At 35.7% G+C, this 13279-nt stretch overlaps 1 protein-coding gene across 5 annotated transcripts in view; it reads right to left on the bottom strand.

Moving 5' to 3' along the window:
- Positions 1-8301: 8301 nt before the first annotated feature.
- The window catches only part of MKX (mohawk homeobox), a 61354-nt gene continuing 56376 nt past the window's right edge, over positions 8302-13279 (bottom strand). For 3 of the 5 annotated variants that reach the window (XM_081156179.1, XM_081156181.1, XM_081156180.1), the window contains 2 exons: positions 10897-10924; positions 8302-10792 (listed from right to left, as the gene is read on the bottom strand). In XM_081156179.1, coding sequence (XP_081012305.1) covers positions 10606-10792; positions 10897-10924 — 215 coding nt within the window. In that variant the 3' untranslated portion in view covers positions 8302-10605. The remainder of the gene's footprint in view (positions 10793-10896; positions 10925-13279) is intronic. The other 2 variants (XM_081156183.1, XM_081156182.1) reach the window with 2 other exon arrangements.

Below are 13279 nucleotides of genomic sequence, written 5' to 3'. Positions count from 1 at the left end.
AGGAAAGAAATAGAAGATAATTTTTAAAATAAAGCAAAACACACAGATGGAAAAAAATAAAAGGACAACTTAATACTGTTAAAAGTAACTATTAAAGGCTGACACAGAAGATTTAACTAGAATTCTGCTATACTCTCTTAGTATGTATTATAATACCTAATGCCTAGAAAATGCCTGGTATAGTATAAGTGCAGGATAAATAATAATTGAATAAATGAATACGGTAAATTGGCAATACTGAGGAAGAGAACAGAAAAAGTGAACTTAAATAATTTTGATATAAGAATTTTTTTCCTGAAATAAATTAGATTTCAATCTGTAGATGAAGACACAGAATGCTCCAGAATAGCCCTTAGACACATCTGGGTAAGTTACCAAGCTTTAAATAAAGAATTGTATGGAATTCAGGCAAAAAATAGTAAGTAATGTATTGGTGGCAATACAGGCTGGCATTAGTTTCCCACAACAATGTCCAACTAGCCAATTAGTAGCAATAATAAGAATTCTGAGGGTGAAAGTAAGATCCCAGACCTATCCAGGTCATGAATGTATAAAGGAACAGAAGACAGCTTCAATCTGAGGGATTACAGCATTTATGAGCTCATCTTTTTTTTTTTTAAATGACAAAAACCACCAAATCAAAAGATAAATCAAAATACAGAACTCAGCAAAGGAAAGTATATGAAAGGCTCCAAGTAAGCATTAAACCCATTTTGGTAACTGTGGGGGTTATGTTTATAGAGAAAAACTTAATACTATAGCATAAATATTGACAATGTAAAATTAACAAGAAAATTGAGAGGGAGGAAGAGGGCAAGGGGGAGACCGGTGTAGAAAGAGGAGGAGGAGGGAAAGGGTAGGAGTGAGGGAGATAGTTTGTTTGCCTTTGTGGAGACTAGAGCCTGTGGAGTTGTAAAGGAGAGCCCCAGGGTGCGCATCAAGCTCTAAGTTCTTAGAAAAAGTCAGGTTTGTGAAAACACAGAGACCTCTGAGAAGAAGGCAGCAGTGATAGGGTGAGATCCTGACCCTCAAAGCACTGTGGGGTTGCCGAGAAGTTGGCTGTGTAGAGGAGATACCTCCTGGCACCTTAACAGGGGGAAGGGTGTCAGGTACAGCAACCAGGTGTGTCTCCTGATCCCAGGGCTGAGTGTCTGCCTCCCACTATTCATGGGCCTTCCACTGCTTAAGACACACTGGGCTTCAAAAGAAGAAAGTCTTGAGCACAGTGAACGTGATGTTGAGCATCCAGAGAGAGGAATGACAGGCACAATATCCTGAACAGCAGTTTCTACTGAGACGACTGTCTGAGGGGAACTGTTATAACTAGATAATAAGCAGACAGACAACAAATGCATTACAGAAGAGTCCAGATATTTACAAGATGCTTTTCAAGAATATACTTGCTACACACGGGTGCAGGTGCACGCACATCTGATAAAGGACTCATATCCAGAACCTATTAAGGAACACTTTAAAATCAATAAGAACAGGCAACCCAATTCAAAATTGGGCAAAAAAACTTAAACGGGCACTCCACAATATTTAAATAGTCAATGCACATTAAAACCAAAAATTAAATATTAATATTAAATAATACAAATATATTTAATATTATTTTATTTTAATATAAAAACACACAAATTCAAACCACAATGAGGTGCTTTTGCAAATCTACCATAACGGCTAAAATGTTAAAAACTGGCAAGTTTGGGGAGCAACTCATACCCTCGTTGTGGCCATGTAAACTGGTGTTACCACTATGGAAAACTGATAATACCCACTAAAGCTGAACATAACTCAATAAGTTCACTCTTACCTAACAGAAATATGTACATAAATTTACCAAAATAAATCTCAAGAATGTTTATGGTAACATTCTTTGTCACAGTCCCCCAAATGGAAAACAATCCAAATGCCCATCAACAGTGGGATATATCAATAATCTGTGTTGTATTTATATAATAATGGAATAATAGTAAATAAAAATTAAAAATAATGAATTTATGCTATGTGCAACAAGATAGATAAATCTTACAAACACAATATTGAACAACAAAAGCCAAGTGTGTAACTATGATTATATTTATTTAAATTTCAAAAATAGGCAGAAATCAGAAGAATGTTTACCTATAGGAGGACTCCTTTACTATGTATAATTTTTTTATCTTGATCTGAGTGTTGGTTACACAATTATATTTCCTTTGTAAAAGTCTGTTGAATTGTACACCTATGATTTATGAAATTTTCTGTTACAATTTATAAAAATGTTTAGAAAAAGCAACATTCATTTATAATAAAAATTTTTTAGTATAAGAATGAAAGAATATTGTGTTAAAATATGAAAAAGAATAACTCTCAAACAACATCCATTGTTACATATAATATTTAAATACTAAAAGTGAGCCTATTAACATATGGAAAATACAAGAAGGCTCACTATCGCCTCTCTCATTAAAAAGTGTTCTGAAAATGTCAGTCAATGCCACAAGGTAAGATAAATAAATAGAATATAAATATCAGAAAGGGGCCAGTGAATTTTCATTATTTGGAAATAACGATTGTATACCTGGAAATCCAAATGATACCTCTGGAAAATTAATTTTAAAAATAGAATCTTAATTGAGCAGAGAAAGAAGTTGATCTGTAATGCCATCCCAACTAAGGCTTCAGCCAAACCCTTGAAGCTTATATTTTGCATTCCCACCAGCAATGAGATTTCCTATTGGTCCACATCCTTGTCAGCATTTGGTGTTGTCAGTGTCATGGATTTTGGCCATTCTAATTAGTGTGTAGTGGTATCTCGCTGTTGTTGTTTTTTAAAATAATTTTTATATTTTTTTATTGATTTTAGAAAGAGGGGGAGAGAGAAAGAGAGAGAGAGAAAAACATTGATGTGAGAGCAGAACATAAATTGGTTGCCTCTTGCATGCCCCCTACTGGGGATCGAGCCCGAAACCCAGGCATGTGCTCTGACCAGGAATAGAACTGGTGACTTCTTGGTTGATGGGTTGATGCTCAACTGCTGAGCTACTTTGGCTGGGTCCATTGCTGTTTTAACTTGAGTTCTCTTGATGACAAATGATGTGGAACATTTTTTCATATGCTTATTTGCCATCAGTATATCTTCTTTGGTGGGGTGTCTGTTAAGGTCTTTGGCTTATTTTAAAAATCAGGTTGTTTTCTTATTTGTTTATTTTTAAGAGTTCTTTGTATACTTTGGATAATAGTCCTTTATTAGATGTATATTTTGCAAATAGTTTTTCCCAATCTGTGCTTGTCTTCTTATTCTCTGGGCATTGTCTTTCAAAGTGTTTTTAATTTTAACGAAGTATAGTTTATCAGCTGTTTCATGTTTCATGCCTTGGTGATGTGTCTAAAAAGTTATTGCCTGCCTTGGCTGGTGTTGCACAGTGGTTAGAGCATCAGCCTGCATACAGAAGGGTCAAAAAGGTTCAATTCCCAGTCAAGGGCACATACCTGGGTTGCAGGTTCAATCCCTGGCCCTGGTTGGGGCATGTGTGGGAGGCAACCAATTGATATGTCTCTCTCACGTCAATGTTTCTCATTCTCTCTCTCCCCATACTACCTTTCCTTCCACTCTCTCTAAAAAATGATGGAAAAAATATCCTCGGGTGAGGATTAACAACAACAAAGTTATTGCCATACCCAAGGTCATCTAGGTTTTCTCCTATGTAAATCTTCTAAGAGTTTTATAGTTTTATGTTTTACATTTAGGTATGTGATCCATTTTGAATTAAATTTTGTGAAAGATGTAAGGTCTGTGTCTAACTTCATTATTATTATTTTTTTGCATGTTGATGTCCAGTTGTTCCAGTGCCATTTTTTTTTTTTTTTAAAGAGTATCTTTTCTCCATTGTATTGCCTTTGCTACTTTGTCAAATATCAATTGGCTGTATTTGTGTGGGTCTATTTCTGGGCTCTCTATTTTGTTCCATTGTTGAATTTGCATATTCTTTTGCCAACACCACTCCACCTTATTACTATAAATTTAAAGTAAGCCTTGAAGTTGAGAGTGTCAGAACTCCAACTTTGACTTCAATATTATACTGACTATTTAGGATCTTTTACTCTCCAAATACCTTTAGAATCAGTTTGTTGATATCCACAAAACGACTTGCTGGAATTTTTATTGCTGGGATTGTATTAAATTTTTATTGCTGGGATTGTATTGAATCTGTAGATAAAGTTGGGAATAACTGAGATCTTAACAACATTGAGTCTTTCTACCCATGAGCATGGAATATCTCTCCACTTATTTAGTTCTTTGATTTCTTTCATCATAATTTTGTAGTTTTCATATATGGATCTTGTACATGTTTTGTTAGATTTATACATATATGTTTCTTTGGGGGGGGGGATTGCCTAACTCATTTTTTATGCCAAAATTAAGTGCCAGTGGATACAAGAGTTAAGCATACAAAAATGCTAATAGCAGAATAATACTATAATACTAATTACAGAAGAGATGAATCTCTTCACAATTTTTGCACTATATATGTACCAAGCACTATTATTGCAAGTGCTTTATATATAATAACTAATTTAATCTTCACAACAATACTAAAAAATAGGTTACTATTATGATCAGTATTTTACAGATGATGAACTTGAAGTTAGATAGGTTCAGTGTCTTGTTCAAGATTATAGACCTATTAAGCAGAAGAAATAAGATTGGAACCTCAGCACTTTGGTTCCAGAGTTTGTGCTCTGAACTATACTGCTTCCATGCTGACCAAATATGCACAGATGATATTTAAGCTCCTGAGTTTAAAAATATTATGAGAAATAAAAATATATATAAAGTACAAATCAGGAAGATATTTGTAAAATATTATAGACAAGGTACTGAATTTTTAAATATACAAATAAGTCATAAAAATCACTAATAAATGGATGAAAGAAAGAAAAGAAAGAAGAAAGGAAGGAGGGAGGGAAGGAAGGATGGAAGCCATGAACAAATAGTTCACTGAAGAGAAATACCAATGGCCAGTAAGTTTATGCACGTCACTCACTTTAAAAAGTATAAGTTAAAACAACGATGAGGCATTATTTTTTACCTAACACATCGGCAAGTATTGAAAAGTTTAGTAATACTCAATGTTTTGACCAAGTTATGAAAAAAACAGACATTCACGTCCTACTGTTGGAAGTGTAAATTGGTAGAACTTTTAAACAGTAATCTGGGCCCAGCCAGCATGGCTCAGCGGTTGAGCATTGACCTATGATCCAGGAAGTCATGGTTCAATTCCCAGTCAGGGCACATGCCCAGGTTGCAGGCTTGATCCACAAGAGGAGGCGTACAGGAGGCAGCCGATGGAGGACTCATCATTGATGTTTCTCTCTCTCCTTCTCCATTCTTCTCTCTGAAATCAATAAAAATATATTTAAAAAAATAAAAAATAAACAGTAATCTGGCAGTACCCAGCAAAAACTTTAATGCACCTATCATTTGAGCCATTAATCCCACTGCTAGATATTTATTCCACATGAGTATAAGTGGCCTAAAACACACATGCACAAGATTGTTCCCTGCATCAGTATTTATGGCAGTGCTATTCAAATACGGCCTGCATGGCAATGACAATTCACCAGTTGTTTGTTATTAGTCTATGAGGAGTTAAAGGGCCAGAATGTAAATCAACTGCATTTCTAAAAGCAAGGTGAGTTCAAGTAACATTTTTTTTTTTTTTTCCATAGAAAGACTTTCTTAAGAAAGCAGTATGTTGACCTGGCCGGTGTGGCTCATTTGGATGGGTGTCATCCCATGCACTGAAAGGTTGCTGGTTTGATTCCCAGTCAGGGCACATCCCTGAGTTTTGGGCTTGATCCCTGGTGGAAGGGGAGGCAGGAGGCAGCCGATATATGTTCTGCTCTCACATCAATGTTTCTCTCTCTCTTTCTCCCTTCCTCTCTCTCTCTAAAAATCAATAATATATATATATATATATTTTAAAAGGAAAGCAGTCTATTGATTTTTATTCTGGTGCAAACTCATCTCAGTGTGAAACAGTGCTTTGAATAGCATTAGTTTTTAATGACTAATAATTGGAAATAACCCAAAAGTCTAAATAAATTATAATAGATAAAAAATAAAATACTATGCATTCATTTAATAATGAAATCTACATATATGTTTCATATCTATATATACGTGACAGAATGGAAAAATATTGCAGAGAATTATAAATATAGTTTTTAAATTATAAATTAATTAATTATAAATATAAATATAGTTAAAAGTGCAACGTAAAAAAGTACAAGTTTGCATATGTCTAGAGCTTCTGGAAGCATACACAAGACATTGTTAGCCATGGTTATCTTTGGGCTGTGGGATTGGGATCATGGAGTGACAGGATATGGAGCTTTTTATCTTATGCTCTGTTATACTGCTTACACTTTTCTACAAACTAGCATAAGTTACATTTATACCTTTTAAAAACATAAACTAAAATTTAAAATTTTGTTTAAAAGTAATGAATACAAGTCAAATTGGACTCACTGCAGATCAAATTTCCAGAAACTGGCTTTGGGGTGAAATTCATTTCAGAAGACTTATTGAGACAATCTTTACATGAATTTCCATGGAGTCATTTGTGTAAAGATGTAAAAACACATGAGCTTGTTTTTCCAAACTCAGAAATCTGGTTTTCTCATCTTAAAAAAAATTTATTATGGGCAATACACACACCTCCCAAACCAAATGTTTAGTCCATCTCTAAGATACGTCTCAAAGCTAGAAAGTGGTGAGGTTAGGATGCTTTACCTGCAGTGTGACAATCAATCACCTAATTCTGATCATAACCGTTTCAAAGAAGCACAGGACCAAAGACGCTTTGTGCTCAAAAAGGCCCAAAATGGTAGATCATTACATATTTTTGACAAAATCTAGGGGTCCTATATGCTTCATGGAAACCACAATTTATATTGCCAAAAATTATGGGATATTAGACCTTTCAGAGCATCTGGAATACATTAATAATTGTTAACATTTGTACAGTACCATGCAGTGTGCAAAGCACTTTTATATCTACTGTCTTACTTAATCTGCACAATAGATCTTTGGAGTAGGTAGATTTCATAGATCAAATTTTATAGATGTAAATTCTGGGCATAGGAGATATATTTATTCCCCAAAGTCACTAAGGAGTTAAGAGGCAATGCCAGGCTGTGCCAGCCGAGTTCTGACCACCATTACAAAGTGCCTTCCAAGGCACAGCCCACCTAAGCCGCCCCAGACAGAAGAGTCTGGGTGATTTGCTTTAATTCTCTGTGTTTATTTGCATGATGTTATGGCATTAAGCTGGATGAGTTTAAAAGCAGACCATGGCTGTTGCCACTGTTTATTAAACAGTGCTACTTGGAGTGGGCAGAGAATACAGACAGTGGCTTGAGTTCTCAGTTATCTTGAACAGGAGGATCCAGAAAGGTGAAGAGAGGGAAAAGCAACTCTTGTTGATCCGAATGAAGGAAGTCCTTGCATGTGTTGTGTTTTCTATTTGCATGTTCGCTCTCTTCTCTTTGTTCCACTTTATGCTTTTTCCAGGTAGTTGAAACTAATGATATAATGATCTTCCTTGAAGGTCTCTCTGATACCAACTTTCACAATTTCATTGCAGTCTCTCATGTCAGGTATCTTTCATTTCTCAAGGCTCTTTGTTAAACTACCCATATCTCATATGCCATTTATATTTCTACTTCCTTGCATATAAACCCTATATAGAGGAATTATAATTATGTGATAATACCTTCCATTTATTGAGCATCCATTTAAAAAGTCCAGGCACTGTGGTAGGCACTTTATATATTATGTATTATCTCTAAAGTTTGTAGCAAATTCTACATGGTTTGACTCATGCCTCTCACTTTGCAGATAAAAATGAAGCCAAAAGGGACTGAGCCTGGATCTCACAGTAGTGAGTGGCAGTGCTGGGATTCAAATGTAGATCTGTCCAGCCTCGAGGCCTAGGTTCTCTCCAGGACGTAGCACACAGAAATAATGCTTATTGTATTAGCTACCGAAAGAAGGTATTTAGTGAAAATGTTCATTTTAAAGTTATTTATTTTAACAGTTGGAAGCATACTCTCCTTTCCTCGGCTCTGAAAAGGTGGATTGGTGGTCTAAGGTGATGAAATCAAACCTAACACCAATGCGGTGCTCCCATATCATATCCCTTACTAACCTAAGGAGAATTATGGCATATAATGGGCCCTTCTGTTCTACTTCTTTCTCCACCTGGTCAACTCTCAAAGGAAAACAAAATTCATATGATCATTGCGGTTTAGAAATTAACTTTTATTTTAAATCTGTCAAGAACTCTTGGCAGTTATTAATTTTATTAAAATGATTACACATGGCAAAACAAAGCATAGAGGTAATTCTATTTCTCTACAACATAAATTATGAGTTAGATTTTCAGCTGCTGGCTCAGCATTGTTCAAGATTCTTTTACAGGATTGGGGGGACTTTAGTTTCCAGAAAATGTTAAAGCAGCAAGAGAAAAGAATTAAAAGTAATTGCAATTAGAGATATTGCCAAGGATGTGCTAATTATAAAATCTTCTTGATGTGTTTATAGGCCAGACTCTAAGCTTTGGTATGTAAAAAAAAAAAAAATGTGAATAGCCATCCTATATTGGCTTGTCATCCATAGTTTATAACATAGAACAAAATTGCTGATTATTTTTTTTAAATGGCAACAATGAATTATAACTAATTCAAATTAAATCAACCAGCATCCATTCATCTAACTGGAATATGTCAAAACAAAACAATTTTATTAAAATATTTAATACCAGAATAACTTACAATAGTATGAAAAAGAGTGAAGTACTTGTCTTTAGTTTTCATTGATATGATCCCACTTTGGCAAAATTGTTTTACAAAGATTAAAAGGTTTTTATAATGGATCTGTAACTACTTAAGGATATAAACCAAAGAACCCATACTTCATCTGATCATACAGTCATAACTTACATATCTTGCTTTGCACTTACTGTTACTGCAAACAGCAATTTAGAAAACAAAGTAAAAATATATATACAAAATATTTTTTATATCAAATTATTTTCATTACACTAAATAAACCCAATCCCCAAATGCTATGTTACATGAAAAAGTGTCCTACAATTTATGTCAAGATTGATATTGTCCACATATGGACTAGAGCAGCCTTTGGTTTTAAAAGCATTTTGCAAAATAAAATAGAAAATGTCACCACATGGCTGCACTACCAGCTCTCATTCACACTCACAAAAATGTTTTCCAGTTTAAAAAAAATTACAAAATATATTACATATGCAAAAAAACATCCCCCATAAAAGAGTGAAATCCTTTTTACTTCTCTGTAGCACATATACGCTGTTATATTTGGTGTTCTCCACTGATGATTCAAGTTTCAAGTCTCTGAAGCCGATTTGAATATTATTGTTTGTTTGAAAAAGATATTCTTCTATCTTGATATTGATTATTCTCACTCAATAATAGCCTAATTCAGAAACAAAATGTTCTTTCTTTTAATGCACAATTTCACTTAATTTTTACTTTATGTCCTTTGGCAAAATTCAGAGACTGTTCAATGTTTTGTTGTCCATATGTTTTAAATTTAAAAATCAATTTTATGTGTGTATATGTATAGTCACAGAGATATATTTCTTTCATTATCTTGTTCTCGTTGCAAAATAAATTACCCATCACCGATTGTAATTTGAAATGAACCAAATAAAAGGTTTTCAGCCATTCTTTAAGAAAAACATTTTCCATCACAAAAATACTGAACAAGGTTATGCTTTAAAACTAAACTGTAAGTTTAGTTCTACACAGGAAAATTTCAAGTTATCTGTATAATAAAACTTTTTAAAAACTTCAGCAAAACTTGAGAAAAAGAAAATCCAAATGAATTCTAAAGAGCATGCATTTTCCAGCAGTGCTTGGAAAAAGTTTTTCTGATCACAAGGTATTCATCCTGATTCTTCTTAAATGTACACATTATGTGATCACCGCACCTTTCATTTTGAAAGTTTGTAACGTATCAGATATGCAGGCAAGATACATACATAAAAGTCTCACTGTCACTCTGAAAAGCACACCAAACAATTTTAAATACGGCAGAAGTTATTTCCTTTGGGCTGAATGGATTTCCAAGTTTTAACATGTGAATCATTGAATACATTTCAAGGGCTTTCGGCAATTATGGTTTCAGTCCTGGAATGGTCAGGTCCATCTGGAATGACACACACAGACAAATAAGCACTATGGCGTTGTCATTTTGAGGCATAGCTGCTCTGCTGTGCCCACGTTGTAGCTTATTTTCAGGAAGCAAGGCACTTACTGTGATGGCAATGCAGACATTGTATGCATAGTTTGAGTAACATAAAATAAGTTAATAGTTTTGATTAAAGTGAAGTTTTTTTTAATATAATTTATATGTCTTTTATAGAAGCAACTAAATGAAATATTTAGGGTATTTAAAAATAAGAAGAGGTTTCAAAGGGAGTCATTATCACTCCTGCTTCCACTCTCCAGATGAGGATTTATGGGAAAACCCTGGCGTGAAGGACAGCCACCGATCTGCAAAGCGGCAGGCCCTCAGAACTGCTGGACCAGGGGCACTTTGACCGTCTTCACTTCTGCTATATGTGACGACTTCTGGATGATGCAGCTGGTGGTTCCTTGCAGTCTGTCTTTTCCTTGTGCGAGATTTGTTAAGGCCATAGCAGCATTGATCTCCTTCCAGTAAGTGTCATCCTTGCTGGGCCCCTTTCTATTAGCTGCACTGGATTGAAACAAAGCAGAAAGGAAAGTATCAAACTCACTGTAGCTACATAGAAAATGGCAACACTGAAAAGCACAAATGGCAAATTAAAACCTATTGCTCACCTGTTATTGGATCCATTTTCCAGAGCGTCTGTAAAGAAAAGCAAAAATTCAATTAATTACTTCTCTTTCCTTCTTTTTAAATCTTAAGAGTTTCATCATGAATTACCAGGAATACAAGTTCATCAGAAAGTATGGTTGATCTCTCTCACATAGATGTCTCTCTCTCTCTCTCTCTCTCTCTCTCTCTTTCTCCACCCTCCCTTCCTCCCTTCCACTCTCTCTAAAAATCAATGGAAAAAATATACTGTGGTGAGGATTAACAACAACAAAAGAAAGAAAGAAAATATGGTTGCAAATTAGCTTTTTTTTTTTTAACAAAGATAAAGTAGTCTAAACTAAGATGTAAAAAAAATCTCTTTACAAAGAAGCAGGCATATGATGAGGACAGGTAATAAAAAAGAAAAAGTAGCTTTCATAGATATACAGAAATCTGAGGTTCATTTATTCTGAGAAACTGAGCCCTCTCACCAGGAGGGAATGCTGTAGCCAGCTCTGGTTCTGGCTCCACCCCACCACCAAGCGTCTGGGTACCTTTCGCCGGATTATGTGGACCCACAACATCTGGGGTGCAATTTCCTCAACTATAAAATGAGAGTGTTCCTCCAGGGTGGCTCTGGCTCAATATTCTATGATTTCATAGGAATCAAACCTCCATCTTTGAAAAAGGACTGGCAACTAGTTCCCTCTGGCTAGTTAGCAAAGGAGTAACTACCCAAAGCTGACAGCAACCCAATATGACAGGCGTCCCTAGAATATTCAAATGGGCAAGCACCAGTGTTCAAGCTCCACAAGAACTCCTCTTCCTGCCACTGCCTCACTCAGGACACTGGTGTCAGCCAGCACCACATCAATATAAAGAGACCAAGCGGGTTCTTGATCTTGATCCTGATCTCTGGGTAGCCCCTCTGGCTAAACAAATTGGGAACACAAAAGTGGACAGATAGGGGGAAACAGGGACTATCAGCATGGCAGGAAATTAAGGACAAAGGAGTGGGGTTGGTATACTGCACATCAGCCTATGAGACTCCAAAACTAGACAGTGGTTAAGTCACCACCATCATCAGCAGCAACCACATTACCGAGAAGCTACAGAATGAGGCACTGTGCCTCACACAGGAAACATGAGAAACTCAATGTTTGCTCAAGGCCCTCTTCTAGCTTGATGGCCTTTGGAAAGCTGTCTTTTCCTGCTCTAAGTCTTTTCCCCCTTTCGAACCCAGTACTTCTGAAGGCAATTTTTCCCCTGCAATGCTTAAGGCTGATTAGGTCATGTGGAATAATTTCTAGTTCTGGGCTCTAAGAGAGTCCAGAACTAGAAGAAAAACATCAACATGATCATAATATAGTCCAACCAGGGTAAAAATTCCCAGTGAAAATGTGGTAAAGAGAATATAATTACATAGCCATGTAGATGAGGCAGCTAAACTTTGATGCCTTCTATGAGGGAAAAGAATCGGGAAAGCCTATTAACACATCCCAAGTCAGGCCTTACGGTGCAGACAGGGAGACAATACTGGGTCACCATGAGCTCTTTGTACAGTCATTCACCAAGGCACCCAGGGGACTTAAAACAAACAAACAAACAAGCAAACAAAAAAATCAAACAAAACAAAAGCATTTTGTGTATAAATGATAAGGTTGTTAGGAAGAATAAATGAGATAATGCACGTCTGGCCCAAAATGGAATAATAAGTGTCATTAGTTCCTTTTGTCTCCTTTCATTTTAGGGATCCTTTGGGGAAATAATTGGATCAGTGAGCCATTGGATGGTCAGCCTCTGGATCTCTTGGCTGCTATGAGGTCTGCCTGGGTCATTCGCTATACTTTTGCCGCTTTTGATAATTTTGGAATTACAAAATTACTTGTGTAAATGGAGGAAAAGAATGACAAGTTTTAACTCATAGAACTCCTATAATCCTAATTCACAGATAACTTCCTATGTGCCAGGCACTATTCTACTAAGCACTTTGTGTCTTAACCTACCTAGTATTAGTGACTGTGTGTGGAGAAGCATATCTCTGTTATGCCCTTTAAATCATTCTTTGCTTAGTACTGTTATCTGTAAATCTTTACTCAGTAGTGAGAGAGACAAGGTGCTACTCGAACACAGAACAAGTAAAGGCCTTTGTTCAGGCAGAGGAAAGCCAGCACATTGGACATTTTACAGAGGGGGGAAAAAAGAGTTAGGCCTTTGCTCAATGTTGCCCACAAATTGCAACAATTCTGTTCCCAGAGTGAAGCAATAGGTTATGGAGATATTTATTCAATGGAAAGACTTGGCAAGAGCAGAATAAGTTCCATGAAGCTTAAATAACATTAGGGAAATAACAAAACATAATTTAGAAAAGACCATGTAATTGATGCTCTGGCTCACAAACCAAGT

Source organism: Miniopterus schreibersii (genome assembly GCF_964146895.1).
Source record: "Miniopterus schreibersii genome assembly, chromosome: 1".
Lineage (NCBI taxonomy): Eukaryota > Metazoa > Chordata > Mammalia > Chiroptera > Miniopteridae > Miniopterus > Miniopterus schreibersii.
Note: the sequence above shows the minus strand (reverse complement) of the source record. Positions and strands in the feature narration are given on the sequence as shown.